The sequence below is a fragment of the Eretmochelys imbricata genome, chromosome 2, assembly GCF_965152235.1.
Source record: "Eretmochelys imbricata isolate rEreImb1 chromosome 2, rEreImb1.hap1, whole genome shotgun sequence".
NCBI lineage: Eukaryota > Metazoa > Chordata > Testudines > Cheloniidae > Eretmochelys > Eretmochelys imbricata.
In genome coordinates this window covers 194,842,144-194,860,621 of record NC_135573.1, presented here as the reverse complement: position 1 = coordinate 194,860,621, position 18,478 = coordinate 194,842,144, and the positions used below count along the sequence as shown (strand labels likewise).

General features: G+C 36.3%; 1 protein-coding gene across 1 annotated transcript in view; it reads left to right on the top strand.

The window, feature by feature from the left end:
• STT3B (STT3 oligosaccharyltransferase complex catalytic subunit B) overlaps positions 1–18,478 on the top strand; it is a 76,404-nt gene that overhangs the window by 15,351 nt on the left and 42,575 nt on the right. The window contains exons 2-5 of the mRNA XM_077811238.1: positions 10,300–10,408; positions 12,323–12,610; positions 15,327–15,392; positions 17,763–17,862. Coding sequence (XP_077667364.1) covers positions 10,300–10,408; positions 12,323–12,610; positions 15,327–15,392; positions 17,763–17,862 — 563 coding nt within the window. The remainder of the gene's footprint in view (positions 1–10,299; positions 10,409–12,322; positions 12,611–15,326; positions 15,393–17,762; positions 17,863–18,478) is intronic.

Below are 18,478 nucleotides of genomic sequence, written 5' to 3'. Positions count from 1 at the left end.
CTAGAGCGCCTTGGTATAACAGGTGATTACAGTGAGTGGTGTTAATCAGTCATCTTACAGTGTCACCCCATGTCATGGAAGAGCAGTTTTCAGGGTTGAATAAAATCAAACCTAAAATTGGAAAGCTAGCCAGGAGAAAATGAGTATTGATATTTTCCAGCATATTAATGGAAATGTTAATCAGGTAGCTAAATTTATAAATTCTCATCTTATAAACCAATCAAAATTCATGTCACTGCAAAAATCCAATTACTATGATTGCTTGTACAGCTGCTCTGCTTCTTCACTTTAATGTTTTGCTGCGCTTTTTGATATTTAAATTAAAATATGTTTAAAACTAGTAACCTTAAATTTATAGCCCATCTATATTACATCTAAAATTGTATCAGGGTACATAGTTACAACATAGTAGTCCTGTAGCCCTATTACAGTCTGATTAAAAGTTGGGTAGATAGGACCTAACAACATCACTGTAAAATCCAGTTATGTGGTCATTGTTAGGTTCTATCTACACTATAGTTTTATTTATTTTTTTATTTGTTTACTTTTATAGTGACCAAAGGTGTGCTATGTACTTTACAATGCTAGTGGAAAGGCATGGTCCCTGCCTTGAAGAACTTAAAATCAAATTTTAGATGTGATACTACAAATAAGAGAAACAAACATTAGGGCAGAGGGAGGGATGAAAGTTACGACAGTTTCATTTAGTCATTCCGGCTTAAACATGTGTACATCTGCATGTTCACGCAGAAGTTGGAGTTTGTATTTGGCTGGCCAAGGACAGCATTATGGAAGGGTTCCAACAAAACTGTCCAATTTACCACTTGTGGGAGCTAAAGTTATTAGGGTTAACCTTAAACTACTCAAGGGTACTAGTTTATTTCTGAGATAAATACTGTAGTAAAATGGAATATACAGGAGACTTGCTAATCATGGTTCAGATTACCCTTCCAATCCCCCTCAAGAGTCTGAAATTGGAGACTGAATATGTCAAGAGCAAGAACTATGTGGCTATAAGTACCCCTAACACCTTTGCGTAGGCTTAAAAAGTTTACATGTTCACCCACAAATTGAAGCTTACTGGCAAGTGTAAAAAAAAACTGTAGCTCTGCTTCCCCAAGGTCAGACCCCTCTGCAGTTTCAAGGAGAAAATCCTAGAAATGTAGGACTAGAAGGGACCTTGGTATGTCATCTAGTCCAGTCCACTGCACTGAAATTGGCTAAGTATCAAGACCATCCCTGACAGGTATTTGTCTAACCTGTTCTTAAAAAGTACCAATGATGGAGATTGCACAACCTCCCTACATAATTTGTTCCAGTGCTTAACTACCCTGACAGTCAGGACGTTTTTCCTAGTGTCTAATCTAAAGGTTTCTTTCTGCAATTTAAGCCCATTACTTGACCTGTCCTGTCCTCATTGGTTAAGGAGAATAGTTTATCACTCTCCTCTTTATAACAACCTTTTACGTACTTGAAGACTGTTATCGTGTCCCCCCTCAGTCTTCTCCTCTCCAGACTACACAAACCCATTTTTTCCAAATCTTTCCTTATAGGTCATGTTTTCTAGACCTTAAATCATTTTTGCTGCTCTGCCCTGGGCTTTCTCCAATTTGTCTACATGTTTCCTGAAGTGTGGTGTCCAGACATAGTACTCTTGTCGAGGCCTTTATCAGTGCTGTATAGAGTGGAAGAATTACTTCTCGTTTCTTCCTTACAGCATTCCTGCTAATACACCACCAAATGATCACTTTTTTTTTTGCAACAGTATTCCACTGTTGACCCATATTTAGTTTGTGATCTGCTATAACCCCCAGATCCTTTTCTGCAGTACTCCTTGCGAAGCAGTCATTTCCCATTTTGTATTTGTGCAATTGATTATTCCTTCCTAAGTGTAGTACTTTGCATTTGCCCTTACTGAATTTCATCGTATTGATTTCAGACCATTTCTTGAGTTTGTCAAGATCATTTTAAATTTCTAATCCTGCAAAGCGCTTGCAACCCCTCCCAGTTTGGTATCATCGGCAAACTTTGTAAGAGAACCCTCTGTGCCATTATCCAAATCTTTTATGAAGAGATTGAATAGACCCAGACCCATCACAGGTCCCTGCAGACCCTACTCAGTATACCCTTCCAGCTTGGCTGAACCATTGATAACTGCTCTTTGAGAATGCTTTTCCAATCAGTTGTGCGTCCACCTTATAGTAGGTTCATCTGGGCTATATTTACCTTGCTTGTTTATGGGAAGGTCTTGAGACAGTATCAAAAACCTTACTAAAATCAAGATATAGCACGTCTACTGCTTCCCCCTTATCCACAAGGCTTGTTATGCTGTCAAAGAAGGATATTAGATTGGTCTGACAGAATTTGTTCTTGGCAAATCCATGTTGACTGTTACTTATCACCTTATTTTCTTTTAGGTGCTTACAAATTGGTTATTTGCTCCATTATGTCATGTACTGTTGAAGAATGTTTAGTTGTAAAATTGTACGTTTAACTTGTATTTTTAATTCATTAAAAGAAACAAACACACTACTTATATGTCACTCTACTTTTTCTTTTGTATAACTGAACATGGTATGTGTTTTCCTGTGGTGTGTCTTGTTTTTCTTCTCTTCTTCCTCCTCATCCTTCTGTCTCCTCACTTCTCCTTTCCTTGCATTGTGTTCTCTCTCTCTCTCTCCTATTTTTTTTCTTTTCCCCTTGTTTGTCTCTGTGTGTCTGTCTCTCTGAGAGATTTTTTTCCCTAATTTACCCACTCGCACATACAACCTATAGGAATTGTTAGGAATTTAACTCTAGTATTTAGTAACTTATACTAAAATGAGGCTGTCGCTGTTGGGATAGTATGCAAATGTGAAGTTACCATTTCCATTGCTTTCAGCTATAGAGAGCGGGGAGGGGTGCTGTCCGCAGGCCCTTTTCAAAGACTTCATCTTTCATCCTGGGGTGGATTTGATTTAAATCACTAGTCAGGAAGACTTGATTTAATCATGGATTTCTACGTAAAAGTGCATTTTTGTTGGTGGTTATAACCGTAATACATATTCTTCACAACTCAGAGATCGATGTACATTTCATTTTTAGAAGGTACACACTATACGTTTTTAAAGTGAAAGCTTTTCAGATTAGTTTTACCGCTGTATCAGAAAATTAATGATTGTGTGGTTATTTAATTTACCAAAGGTAATGGAAGCAGATATTTATGAAGTCATTGGGAAGTGAACTATCTCCAAGTCAACAGGTTAATCATTAATATTTGGAGGATTTTATTGCCATGCTGTATTAGGAGGAGAACAGCACCAGACAGACATTTTAATTGTTTTATTTAACTAAAACAATAACATTATATATTCTGGGTATTTTCTTCAACAGCAAACATATAATATTTTAACAAAACAAGCATATAAATTTTTGAATTGAGATAAACATTCAAGTTTTTAAAATCAGGTTTGTTTTTGTTAAATTTATTTTTAACTAAAATAGTTAAATGAAATATTTTTTAAAAAAACCCAAAATTAAATCGATTGTAACAGTCAGGTCAATATGAGAAACTTAAAATATTGGCTTCTGCAGCTAACTCAGTCGTCTTCACCTTCTTTTTCCTGTTTGTTCATAATCTGGAAAAGAAAAACAAGCTTGCCTGGTTTTTCAGGTCCCAAACGATTTCTCAAATTGGAACAAATTAGGCCAAAGGAAAAAAATATTCTTTCTACACCGGCGGAAGAAGCTACTGCTGTTAAAAATGAGATTATCACTTCAACAGTCTCTGAATTTAAGTGCTTATATGACTTCCACCAGTTCACTGGTGTGGCTTTCTTTAAAACATCATCAGCAAACAGATTTCTTGAATGCTTCACCCTTAGCTCTGAAGTTTATTATAGTTGGCATTGTGGAGGGATGATTGCTGGATGTCCATGTCCTAGCCAACTCCTCTTCTTCAGCAGTTAAGGTTTGACCCTGGTACCGAGTATTGAGAATATTTTCAAGAAAATGAGCTGGAGATAGTGCTTGTCCCATTCGTTTTTTTAATGCTTGTAATTTAACTCTGTCATTACATATTTCTTTTTAAGATCTCACTCGGTTCCTTCCAAATTTCAACAGCATCAGCAATAAAACAGCTATTTCCCTGCATTTTGTTCAAGGCTATAGAAATGGACTTCAGGATACTCAGCACGTGTTCAACATTTCTCTTAAGCCCAGCGTTGAGAACTTTGGCTGTGACAGTGCCATCTATTTTTTCACGATTTTGTTCACAAACTGTCATCAGATTTGGCCAGTTCTTGTTATAATGCTCAAAACAGTCCACTTCTGAGTTCCATCACACATCTTGTGAGAGAGTTAGCTTGGTTCCTCCCACTTTTTTCAGAGCAGCTGCTGCAAAGTGGTTGTTATGGAAGTATTTTGCAATTTCAGCAACATTAGCCTTTATTTCTGGAACACTGAAGTCTTTGGCTAGGAGGTGCATCAAATGAGCACTGCAACCGTATGTTATTAGCTTGGGACTCTCTTCTCATCTTGGATACATTTTCAGCATTGTCTGTGACCAAGCTGTGTACTAGACATTTGAATTTTTTTCCACAATTTGTTATAGTGTTTACCGCTACTTCTTGTAAGTATTCTGCTGTATGTGCATTTCCTGATGTATCAATTGTTTCTGTAAGGAAGACATTCCCTTCTTCTGTTGTCACACAAGCACATACAACAGGATAATGGTGGACACTGCTCCACCCATCAAGACTCAGGTTAACAATTTCACCCTCTAGACCTTTTGCACACTGCTCAATTTCTCTTTCATACACTTTATCCAGCAATTTGCCTGCGACATCTGCTGTGTTGGGTGGACTGTATCCTGGTCTTAATGACTGAACCATGTTAATGAAGTGTGGGTTCTCAATCATACGGAAAGGAGAGTTTGTTGCATAAACAAACAGGGCAATTTTTTTAATCAATCACCTCTTTTTGTAATCTGCTGGTTCTTATCACAAACTTATCTATGGTTGTTTCTGGATGATGGAGGTTTTTTTTCTTCTTTTTGCTACAGGTGATGGATATACTGTGGCTATGTGACATACGTGATGTGACTGAAACACTATCATTGGCAGATAACGCTGAAACTATAGAAAATGATGGTGATATTGAAGGTGGATAGTCTTCAGAATCCTGTATGTTGAGGATGGATTCTTCTAAACAAAATAAATCAATGAAGTTATTTAATTATTATTACTATACTGCTCATTTAGTATTACTCATTGCATTCACTGACACTAAGTACTACTTTAGAGGTAAAATTGTAAAAGGAAGATCTACCTATTTCAGCTATTTATTTTTTATCACAGCTGCATCTAAAATGATAGTACCATAGAGTAACAACTATATTTTTTGCTCAAACTTGAGAATTCAAGAATAGTCCAGAAGGAAGACAGGCAGTCCTTAAGAAAGAAGTATGAAATAAAAAAGTTTACCATCCTGAAGATCTTGCATGTTCAGACATGTTCCTTTCATCTTCAATGCAGCTTTCTCCTGAGAAGGAACGCTTCTCTTTATGTTGTTTCATTTGGGCAACCAGGCCTTGCATTTCTTTGTTGCACTGTTTGCATTTTGTGTGCATGCCTATCTTACCCACAGGTAGAGGAACTTCATTAAAATATTCCCAAACTGGATCTCTCTTGTGGCCTGCTGCCATTATAGGTTTTCCCTTCTAGTGAGGGAATGGTATGGTGTGATCTCAAATCAATGAAGGCTACACTCAGAAAGACCTCAAGATTACTGGAATATGCTGCTCAAACAGTTTCACTTTTGTTTCTGCTGCCTGTCCCTCCCTTCTCACATTTATCTCCAGACTTCTTCTCCTTGTCCAGGTCTATTCCGCCCCCAACAATCTTCTATTCATCGAACTTTTTGAAACTTTGTACTTTTAGAGAGAGGTAAGGGATTGACTCTGTCTACACAAATTTGTGGAGGGACAGTAGGGTTGAGGTCTGTTATTTCTTATCTCTATATTTATTAAAAACATTTTTGCTGTTAACAAGCATGTTATCTCTGGAGACGCAAATCCACAGTTTGAGAACTGCAAAACTAAGCATCTGTGATGGTATGTGCTAGACTGAGCACTGAGTCCCATTAGGTAGATAGAAAGATTAACCTAAATCTGTACAGAAGCCCCTGGAACTCCGTAAGATTGGGTCCCTAATCCATGAACTATTGGAACTCATTTACAAAACTTTTCTTAAACATTACATGAACATATTGTCTCATACTATAGAATTAGAATTTATAATCCTTATTCCATGATGAAATGTCTTTGAGCTATAATATATCTTAATTAAAACTATCTTTAGATAGGTTTCTTCTTCCAAAAGCATTTTATCAGAACAATCTGATTTAAATTAAAAAAAAAACTTTTTTAAAAAAAATCTTGATTTTTATCCACCCTGCTGTTTCATCCTCTGTCTAGTAGCTATCTGGTTAAACTTGCAGCCCAATCCTATGCTCCCCTTGCTGCTGTAGGGGAAAAGGAGTATTCTTTTTCTTTTCACTACTCCTCCAAAGTTTGTAGCTGCCAATGTGATGATGGTCTCTGACCGGTTTACCACTTTCTTTGACTGGCTGTCTGGAAGGGTGGGTTGGTTGTGTGTGTTTCCACTGTTCTTCTAGATTTCATTTTGAGTCCTCTTCCCCCATGAATAGTATCAGTGCCTGTCTCTGCCGATGCTCATAGCTTTCTCGAGTGGCAGCAGAGTACTGACCTTACAGCCAATTTCACTGCTGTCACTAGATTCTGAATAGCAGAAGTTAAAATCAGCAAGACTGTTATTTTTTTCTCTTCTTTTCTCTTTTGTCTTTGCTCCAAACTTGATTGTGTTAAAACATGACTGAAGAGCTCTGCACTTACATGAGGTCCAAAGCAGTTTAGCAGATCAGATCAACAGACAATGCTAATCTCTTCATGGATCATCCTCCACGGTTTTTGTCTTTCACAGAATTTTTCAGAAATGGGGCTCTCCAACTATAGACATATTCATGACTGGTCTAAGCAACAAATCTCACATTTTGCTGCACAGGATGAATGAATCCAGGCTCCGTCTTGGATTCATTTCTGATTCAGTTGAACAAGAATCTACTCTATGCATTTTCCCTCCAAGCCTTTTAATCCCTAGAGTCCTTAGGAACTTATGACATGACAGGGCTTCAAGTTATGTTAATAGCCCTAGTGTAGACGCTGCAGTTTTGGTACTTAAAGATGATACCCCTATCTCTTTCAACCACAATTCAAGCTGCTTGTCGTTCTGGACATAATGTCACAGGATAAAGGTCTGATTTGACACCTGGATCCAGTGTCTACATCTCACAGTTTGGATGTGCTTCTGTTCTGTGTACCATTTTCTATTAAGACTGCATCGTTGGTGGCTATTACTTCTGTTCAGAGTGAGTGAAAGTCAAGCATTCATGGTAGGACCACCTATACCACCTCCCAGAAGGATAGTGTTACTCTTCATTCCCCTCCTACACGTCTGCCTAAAGTGGGCTTAGACTTCCATTTAAATCAACTGATTCATTTAGTTCTTTCCAAGACCTCACTAGTCCCCGGCAGAGACTAAACTCCACACTATGGACATGTTAAGAGCTATCTGTGTATTACCTCAGTAGGACAGAACTGTTCCACAGATCACAAAGACTGTATCTTTTGTAATAAATCCAGAGGATGGGTTTTTTCAACAGACTTTCAAAAGGGGTATCAGACTGCATTAGAATTTTGTTATGAACTGAATAAATTGACCCCACCATCTCATATCAAAGCACATGTTGTTAGAATTCAGGCAGCCTTTTCAACCATTTTAAAAGTCATCTCTTCCACTTGAAATATGTAGGACTGCTACTTGGAGCTGCATACATATTTTTTCAGCTCATCATTCTCGGATGTCAGCCTCTAGAACTGATTCACCATTTGAATGCACAAACCTTGGATGGTTTTCATTTGTGAGGTTCTTGGAGAGAAGTAATGCCTTAGGTAAAAACATAAAGTGAGATGCCTGTAGTTAACCTATTAAATCCATATGTAGCCTTTCAAGTGGCCTGATTTTCCCACAACTCCTATTAGTGTATGTATCTCCCCGAAGGTCTTAAATTCTGTGACTAGTCATTGTTACAGTATAGGAATACTAAATATTGCAGTTTAGAAGAACTGAGGTATTCATATTCTGGTTTTCTGATCTACTTATTGTATTTATAATGTCCCGCATCATTTTCTGGACGGCCACTCCCAACACTTACTGTACATCTTGTCAAGGTACAAAATTAATATAATATTATTGCTGTTCATTTCAACTATGAAATCTTGAAATGTGTGTTTTTGTAAGTTTTTATTTTATGGCAGGAATCACAGTCCATTTTGGAAAGCTGGAGTTAGTTTATTTTATATCTGTCAAAAGTATACTAGGGAGAAGTGGAAAATTAAATTCTTCCATACTAATGTTATAAATAAAAAGGAATTTCTTCACTAGTTTTCATTGGCAGTTGACAGTGCTCATTAAAGATTTAAGATTATGCTACCAAAGCAGGTAGTAAAAGATGTTAAAGTTCACTTTCCACTGAAGACAGTTGTGCATATTTAACAGTAGTTTGCAGCACAAGGAGGTGGTTAACGGTTTTTTCCTATTTCATCCACTTAAGCAGTCTTGGAATTGTGGCACAATAAATATGAGCGGTCTTTTTTTAGCATCCAATTAAGGCTTTGTTAAAGGATTTCTAAACTAAACTATGTCAGTAAATATGTTATCACCAACTCACTGGAAAAAAACAGAACAAACAAGACATGCTCTAGGACACCACCAGCCACTGGGTTGTCCTGTGCTTCTTATGTCAGCTGTTTAGATTGTGAGCTTCTGGAGATTGGGACCATGTCTTCTCTTTCGTCTTGTGCAATGCTGGGCATACTATTTCCACTAATCAAATTAATGATAAACTTTGGTGTGCTTAGATAAGAGACTAATTTTACAGGTATGGTTTTTTACAGATCAGTTCTGAATTGTCAACATTAATATGAAGAATTAATATTTTTAGCAGTCTAGTCAAATGGGGGAATAGTTTCAGGGTTAATAGAAATTAATGGCACATTGTCGCTTGATATGATTGAATCTTTCTTAGTCAGAAGGATTGATGTTTTTGAATTTTCTTATATAAACATAATTGGTTTCTTCTTATATTACACAGTATCTTATCAGTGGGCTTACCCGATAAAATATCTTATTTGTCACATAGGAGTCTCTGGTGAAAATATTATATTAAAAAATCTGCTTACAACTTCACTTGACTGATGGGTTGGCTCAGTAAATGTGAACCTGCAATTTGCTGACCTCTGTAACTGAATTTCAGTTTCTTGTGCTCCTTTGTTGTGTTGATTAAAAATCACTGATGACATGTTTAGATGTCTTTCAGCTGCTAAAATTGTTTTCAGGTATGCAGGAACTTGAGTGCTCTTGCACTGTGTGGGTAACATGGTAGTCTCATTCTATTTACTCTGGGGATATGTGATGTGAAATATTAAACTGAATAGGTAGACACTTGTATAAGGGAGGGCTCCTTTTTCTTATATTTTTAAGGTAATTGGGTCTTTGGTTACAGAAAATATATGCAAGAAACTTATTTTTTGAATTTTCTTTTATATTAAAATGGGGAATAACTTTCAGGCCAATGGATTGTAACATTGCATACTGTTTATATGCAGAGTGCTGTTGGTACTAGTTTTGTCTATCTTGTCATATTACTTCATCTTGATCCTATGAGTTGAAAGTTGGCAGTAGAGTAAGTGCTACCAATATACTTAATTTAAGAATGAAGGACTGACAAATTCTGCCGTGATCTGAAGCCAATTTTTCCGGTATCCTAAATAGTCTGGCTATAATGGATAATCTGTTCTTTCATTACATTTAAAGATTTGATTACTTGCATGATGCAGAGATTAGAGGAAAGTTGAAAATGAGAGAATGTCTGACGCATTTTAACATATGCTTTTAAAAGTGGGGGGAGGCACATTTTGCATGGTGTGTATAAACACCAGATTTAAATCTGAAAGCAATGTTATAGTGGATAAATGGGAAAAATATAACTTGGGCAGCTTGATTGCAAACTTTATTTAGGTCCAGAATTGAATGCTGCATTTATTTCTTTTACACATATGAGTCTTGACGCTTGACCCAGGTATTGATTTATAATTACTGTTTCCTATGGAAAGAGGAGAGATTAGCTGTTGCTATATTAACTTCAATTATTCTATTCTAAATTTCTCTTTTCTTTTTTTAGGTTTAACTATAGATCAACACATCACCTTGCATCCCATGGATTTTATGAATTTTTAAATTGGTTTGATGAAAGAGCATGGTATCCACTGGGAAGAATAGTAGGTGGGACTGTAAGTATGAGAGTGATCACTTCTTGGTGAATTTAAAAAATTCAGAAGGATAACTACAAGTGAATTACTACATATGTTAAAGGAGAAACTAAATGTAATGTGCTTTTAATTGCTATAATAGCTACAATAAGAATTTCAGTTACCACTAATACAATGTCAGCTTTATACCTCAAGTTCATATAACTTACTGTCAATCAGTAGCCAAACCTGAATAGTATATGCTTATATGTCAACTTTCAGTAACAGTAATTGAGACTATTATGACTTGTTCGCCATCCTGTTGTCTTGTTGTAGCATGTATCATTACAGACCTACCTCTCTGATGGTATGGATGACTATGCATTTTTCAATTGAAGCCAAGAGTAATGCTTGGCTTTTTCATGTTCATGGCCAAGGTTTGGATCTGTTATATTTTTTTAATGTGGATATTTCTGATTCTGTAGAAAATGATGCCCCCATTATTTTTAAAGATTTTCTAAGGAATATAAAAAATAAATGAGATAAAATTAATTTGGATGTAAAGTGCTAAACAGCAATGATAGACAAAAAAAATTAAATGACATCAAATTGTGGTACAATGAAATGTCACTGATTTTAGGAAGACTGTAATTAGAAAGGTGTAAAGAGTTCTAATGGCAAGCAAATGTGTTGAAAACCCATAGAAGCACCTTTTCCTCAGTAATGAGAGAATAAATACCATTTAAATGGATTTACAGAGCATTTTGCAATAAATTAAATCAAATGGTGATTTTATTTTTAAACAAAACATTTTAATAAATCAGCTCTATATAACTTTTGAAATCCTTGTTAAAATGGATTAAAAATATAATTTCATCTTTAATTCCTGACACATTTCGGAAGGTCTCAACATATTTAGTGTTTTTTTTTTGTTCAACTTCAGGCATTTAGGGGAATACCCATGTTAAAGTTTAATTCAGCAGAAATTTATTACTTATATTGTTTTTGCAGGGCAGTTAAGGCATTTGAAGTTTTTTAATGTTCTAGTCTAGTGTATAGGCACCATTGTTTCATTGAACTCCTAATATTGTAGAATAAAACTATTGCTTAGAATGTTTTAGCATTATTTGAAATCATGTAGTAGATATAGTTGATATGAGATTCAACAGACTCATGCAAATCTGTGCTACACTTCCATGGAGGTCATCTTAATTCTGTTCCAAATTTTTTAAAAATATTTTATAGTCAACGTTTCCTACTGTTTAAAATACTTTGCACTTAAATATATAAAAAAGTATCCATCTGAGAGTGGGTGGATGGGTTGTTTGTTTACAGGCAGTGACTTTAATCATTGCAAAATTCTGAAATGTAGGCTAATATCTCCCACTTTACAGGTCTGGGGAATGGAGCACTACAAAATTAAACAATTTGGCAGAAGTCACATAGAAAGCCTATGATAGAACTAGGAATTTAGAACTGTTCGAAAAATGACAAAAAAAATTTAAAAACTCTACATAAAGTTTTTGGAAAATGTTTCAATTTTGCATCACTTTCAGATGGCTTGAAATTTTTTGACTACCTTTACGAGAAATAGAACGTACATCTACCTCTTGATCTTGTGCCTGACCTGCAAAATCATCTTCCTTATAACAACTTCCAGGGTAGATAAAATTGGAATCTGTATGTGTTGCTTCATCATTTATTTGGAGAAAATGGTTTCTTGCACATGTTGTCAACAATCATTTGATATAATTTAAAGTGTGGCAAATTGCTTTAAGGTGTAGTATCAGATAGGTTGAAAGCAGTGTTAGAGTAATTTCGTTTTGCTCTGCATGTGACTGACTTCAACCAAGAAATAAGTAACTTTTGTTATAAGTTGTATGTAAATAGATTTACAGTCAACATTTCTGCAATCCTTAAATACTGTAATTTGATTTTCTTTCTCTTTTCTTCTAGGTCTACCCCGGGTTGATGGTGACAGCAGGGCTTATACATTGGATTTTAAATATGCTAAACATCACAGTCCACATAAGAGATGTATGTGTATTCCTAGCACCAGTTTTTAGCGGCCTTACATCTATTTCTACTTTTCTGCTTACCAGAGAACTGTGGAACCAAGGAGCAGGGCTTTTAGCTGCCTGTTTTATTGCTATAGTTCCAGGTTACATATCTCGATCAGTAGCAGGATCCTTTGACAATGAAGGCATAGCCATTTTTGCACTGCAGTTCACATACTATTTGTGGGTAAGTAATTGCTCAGATTCACTCCCCACCCCCACCCCCATTCTCCTGATCTTACTCCTGGTCTTCGCCTTAGAACCCAATCTTGGATCTTTAGAGTTATTTTCTTCCGTCTATAATTCTCATTGCCTTCTAGAATAGGTTTAGAGAAAGATTGGACAGGCACCCAAAAGTAACATATGAACGTCTGCCACACTGTTGTTCCTCGGTTTGTTAAATCATCCTCTCTTGCTACTTTACAAGGGATGTTCTCTAACAATAAGTGGTTTACATTTTCAGTGCAAACGGTGGTTTTCTTATATTTGATTCTGTGGCTGTGTGTGAAGTGATGAAAATAGAGTTAGGCTAGCATTTTTCAAACAGTCTGCTTGCTCGCATGGCTTGAACACATTCCTGTATCATTACATGACAAAAAGAGGCATGGGCAGGATTAAGCCACCGGGTTTTTCTGGGCTATTGTAAGTAATCTGAGAAGTTCTGCATAGCAAATACAACTGAACACAAATTTGACAATGGGGGGCAGAGCCAGACAAACAGGGTCCACATTAATAGCCATGTGCTTTTGATACAGCACAAGTATTGTTCTTGTCTCACATGCAATTAAAGCAGAGCTAAACAGAATTGTTATATTTTATAAAGCATTGTACTGTATTGCAGGATGGTTCAGCAGATAACTTACTGAGTTAATTCAGCCACTCTGCTTTGGGGAATGAAAATAGAGCCAATGGTTACTGTGATTCACACCCAATAGAAATTGCTATTCTGTAAATGAAAGCACTACAGAATAAACACATTTATGTACTACAGAATAAACACAATAAAACACTGCTCTATTTTGTTCTATGTTGAAGGGACACTTTATGAGGGTTGTATATCCATCAACTAAACTACAGCTCAGTATGCAGTTTAATTCAACAATATAGTGTACATTTTGTTATAGTATAGAAATGAGAACACACAATCTCAAGATACAGAATATCACAGAATCTATTGCCCTAGAACTGTTTCCTGTCAAATCACTTGTTCAGGCATCCCCCCTCATGAAAAATTGCTAAACAGTGCTGTACCACTCTCCGTCCCCCGTCCCCCCCCCCCCCAAAAAAAAAAAAAGAGAGAGAGGGAGGGAGCGCAAGAGAGAAATTTAAAGGAAACTTTCCCCTATTTTTTTTGTTAATTTTGAAACATTTAATACTTTCTGATTGTCTGTTAGCAGTAGAGCAGTAGGCTTTATAACTGCATAACTGTAGTGTAGAATAATTATGCTGCGATAGCTATGTTGGGAAACTTCCCCATGTAGACAAGCCATAAATCATTGCTTATGATCTTAGTACAAACAGTAGACTGACTTCTTTTTGTTATTGTTGAAGTAGTAAATATTGTGGCAGGTTGCTGTGAGGACCTGCTTGCTCCCAACATTTGCTGGGGTAAGGAACAAAACAGTCACTCATCTCTCCCAGTCGTCAATCTCTACTCTTACACACAAGGGAGAAGGAAAGAGGAGGGGTAGTACCAAAACACAAAACCATCTTTCGCACCTTCATGAGCCAAAACCCCAGCTATTCCTTATCTGCTGTCAAAACTTCCAGCTTTACCCAACACCCAGCAGTGTAATAATTCATCAAAACGAAAATCTACACAATGCTGACAATCTTAAATTTGGAAGCGCAGAAAAATGTGTAGTTATTTATCAAAGTAAGTAATAAAGACTACTGGACTGGTAAAACTGTAGTAGTCCATAACGGAGGTTTAATGTACTATAAAGGATACAGAGGTTTCCCACCAACCCCTAAAAGAGAATCAACCAATAGTTGTTACCATAGATTCAAAATATTATATTGTATTAAGAAATATTTTGTTTGATAGCCCAACAAATTGTCATGGGCTCTCTCAGTCAAAATGGGTTCTTTACATCTAGCACGTCATCTGTACGTCAGATCATACTCTGAACACCTGTGGAACCCCATTGTCCTCAGCTTATACCTTCAGTGATACCTGCATGTTCCCACTAGCCTTAAGTGGGTTTTCAAAGTTATTTTTCAAAATAGAACAGCACTTACCCTCGTAATATGATACAAGGAGTGACAGAGCAGCTGTGTTGAGAGTTGTGATGGTCATCATCCAGAAGAGTGGCCATATGATCCATGTTTAAACCAATCTTCAAGTAGCACAAAGATGCTGCAACTAGTATTCTGCCTCAGAGGTTAAAGTATTTAGTGCAGTGGTTGTCAACCTGCAGCCTGTGGACCGCTTGCAGCCCAGTCAGCACACAGCTGAGGCCTATGTGACATCCTCAGGGCCATATAGGTAGTATATATATTGTGTGGATGCAGCCCATATAACACATAGAAAACTGCGTATGCAGGCCCACAATGGTAAATAAGATGAGAACCACTGAACTAGTGTGTCATGTCCTAGCACCAATTTGAGTGAAAAGTTGGATATAGGCTATTATAGTTGATTGATTATGCAGGTGAACCGAATTGCACTGTTTTATTTTATGGAAGATGTCTTTCCGAACTACATCCATGAATTTTGAAGGTGGGCATTTAAGTTCCTAAAACATAAACTGATCGTGGGAGTCTTTGCTTTAGCCCATACTTTTCATAAAAAGGTACATTTTTGGCTTGGGTGACAGAATTTTGTAATACTGTTTTTGATGACTTTGTCTAATATTGTAACTTGTAATTCTTGAATACTTGATTTTTTTTTTTTTTTTTAGGTGAAGTCTGTGAAAACTGGATCAGTCTTTTGGACAATATGCTGCTGTCTGTCTTACTTTTATATGGTAAGCCTTTTATTTGTACATAAACGAAGCTGTTTCTGTTCAATACAGTTGAATGGAAACAAGTTTTGGTTTTGTATTTTTTAAACCAACTGACAGCTGTTTCTGCTGGCCTAATTAAGTCAAAGAAGAGGGCAGATGTTTCCTTTTCTGCTCAGAACCTTTTCTAAAGAGCTGTGTTCTCTGGGAAATAAATTTTCCCTTGTATGAATATGCCAGGAATTTTGGAATGGAGCAGACAGATTCCTTTGGTGATGGTGTTGGTGGGGGCTCAAAATGAGTGGAGATGATCTGACAGTAGAAGAGATGATCTCATTCAGAGTGAATTGGTGGATCTTGAGTGGATGGCTTCAGTAAAAGTGGGGATAAGTCTATCTAGTTTATAAAAGAGAAGTTTAAGAGGTGATTTGATCATCACCTGGAAGTTTGTACACTGGGAGAAGATAACTGTATATTAGAAGGTTAATTGATGTAGCAAACATAAGTGTATAACAGGATCTAATGGCTGGAAGTTGAAGCTAGAAAAAATTAAAGTTGGAAATAAGGTACAAATTTTTAAGTGAGAATAATTAACCACTAGCCTAGCACAGGTTACCAAGGGATGTGATCTTCCTTCCCTTCAAGTCTTTAAATTAAGACTGCATGTTTATCTAAAAGAAATGCTCTAGTTGAACTATAAGTTGTTGATTTAGTGTACAGTGTTAATTTCTGCAAAATTCTGCATTTTGCAGTGGTGCAGAATTCCCCCCGGAATATAGGGTGCAGCCTAAACCCCTTTAACACCCCCCCACACACACACACTCACAACTATATACTGGCTGTAAGCCTTTTCTTTTACATAGCATTGCCCTCTAAAGCCTTCATAATATTTCATATTATGGTAGAGTGGTCGTGAAACCATAGGTAAGGGTGTGTTACATATTTCTGTTATACAATCATGTACAAATTAGGCCTGGGTTTGTTATGCTAGTATAGTATAGCTTTTCTACTACACCCACATATTCTGATGGGAATTCTTTTAAAAATGACTGTTTGCAAAATTCAGTCAAATTACAAAAGAGGTGGTAGTGCATTTTTACTGCTGGAATCATGAGGGAGCAGATTCTGCCACTGTTATTTGTTGAGTAGCATCTTTGGATCAGACACACATTAGGGGGAAAAAAGGGACTGTGCAAAGTAAAACACCCCTAATCACATCAAGGTATCAGAATCTCTGGCTATATCTACCCATGAATGGCACAATGCCCGAGTTGAACTAGAGGGTATATTGCATATTTTCCCTTTGTTTTAAGAGACATAGTCAACTAATTAAGGGCTAAAATTTGGCCAGGGGTTAAGATTAATAGTAAGAATAAAGTTCCTTCATTTTCAGGGAAGGTACTTGCATTATCTCTTGTGGTGATTCTTTGCAATATAGCTGTTCCATTTGTGAAAGAATTAATGAGACCTTTAGTTGCTGCTGAGGTTTTAATCAAGCTCCTTATATGGGTTTTTTCCCAGATCAGTCTTTAGGACTGGACATAAATGTATCCTCCAAAGTAATATTATCTTTCTAATGAAATCAGTGTTCTTAAACTATTAGCTGAGAATTAAATGGTAAAATTTGCAATTTTGGGGTAGTAAACTTCATTCTGCATTGAAAAAATCGAGGAAGTAGCTCAGAATAGCTACTGCGTTGACTGAAAAGTTATGCATGTACTTGCAAACTGACTATTTGGTGATATTTATCTCAATTAAAGTTTATGTAATACTAACTCACTGTTAATGTGACCCACAGAATTGTCTTTAAAAAAGTAACTCTTCTAATTCTTGCTCTCAAGCTCCATTATTATTTGTATTTATTATTAGCATTTATTTGATACCCATCACTATAGCTTAGGATGCCTCTCCATAGTGATGACCGTGTTTTTAAATACCAAGTTTTGCATTGAGACAGTCTTAATCTGGCGTGCTCTCCTGCTGCCTGTGTCTTTACCACTCCATTAGGAATCCAGGATTTAATTAGTTGGGAAAGACTAGGCAAGAGGTACATCTTAAGCTCTTTAAGTGGCCATATTTGGGCTTTTAACTGTCTTTTCTTAGACAGCAAATTTTAAAGGCACAAGCTCGTTGAGAGAGCTTTTCCGCCAGCATTCGCAAACCTTCACCTTTATAGCTGTTATGATCTTCAATCATGCACATGTTCTCCCTCCACCCCACACCAGTTGTCATCTAACAAGTCTCATATAAAGCCTGTATTGGAATAAAGAAAAATTGTTGTGAATGTAATGATACTACTGTGTTAATAAGTAGTACATAAATAGAATCTGATAGTTTACAGCTCTTTCTCAAGTTATATTTAAATTATCTAATTTACAGTTTCATTTTCCATAGGTCTCTGCATGGGGTGGTTATGTTTTCATCATCAACCTTATTCCATTGCATGTGTTTGTGCTGCTGTTGATGCAGAGATACAGCAGGAGGGTCTACATAGGTGAGTGTTCTGACTCTCTAAAAGTCAATTATTTGAGAAGTGATTTCTAATCTATTTTTACTGAACAATCAGTTCTATTTGGGAGGCATTAAATACAGGAATGTGAAATTAATTTATCTTAATTAGGTCTTTTACATTAAATCAGAAATTTAATAATTTCATATCAAGTCTTATATTGGTCATGTGCTCTATACCCATTAGCTTATTGTTTACAAAATAAAAAGATAAGGATTTTATGTGTTTAGTTCACATTGTTTCAAAACTCTCAAGTGTGTATTTCCTAGCTAGTTTTTGTTCCCTTTAGTACTCCATGTGGGAAGGGGAAATTCACTGAATCTTCACTGAGTTGTTTAATATTTTTAAAGTTCTTTAATACACAAGTTTCATTTGTCTGTACTTTCTGTATGATTTAATTGCAGCTTTATAGAAGCTATCCAGCAAAAAAATGAAAAACCCTTCTATAATATGCTGTCTCACATAACAGGAGACAGAACAGCATTCAATACAAGTGTGTCTGTTCAAATAAAATGTTGTGTATTGCCGAGACTTTCAAAAGTCACCAATGATTTTTAGCTGCCCAACTTAACACACCTTAAAGGGACCTAATCTTCAATAA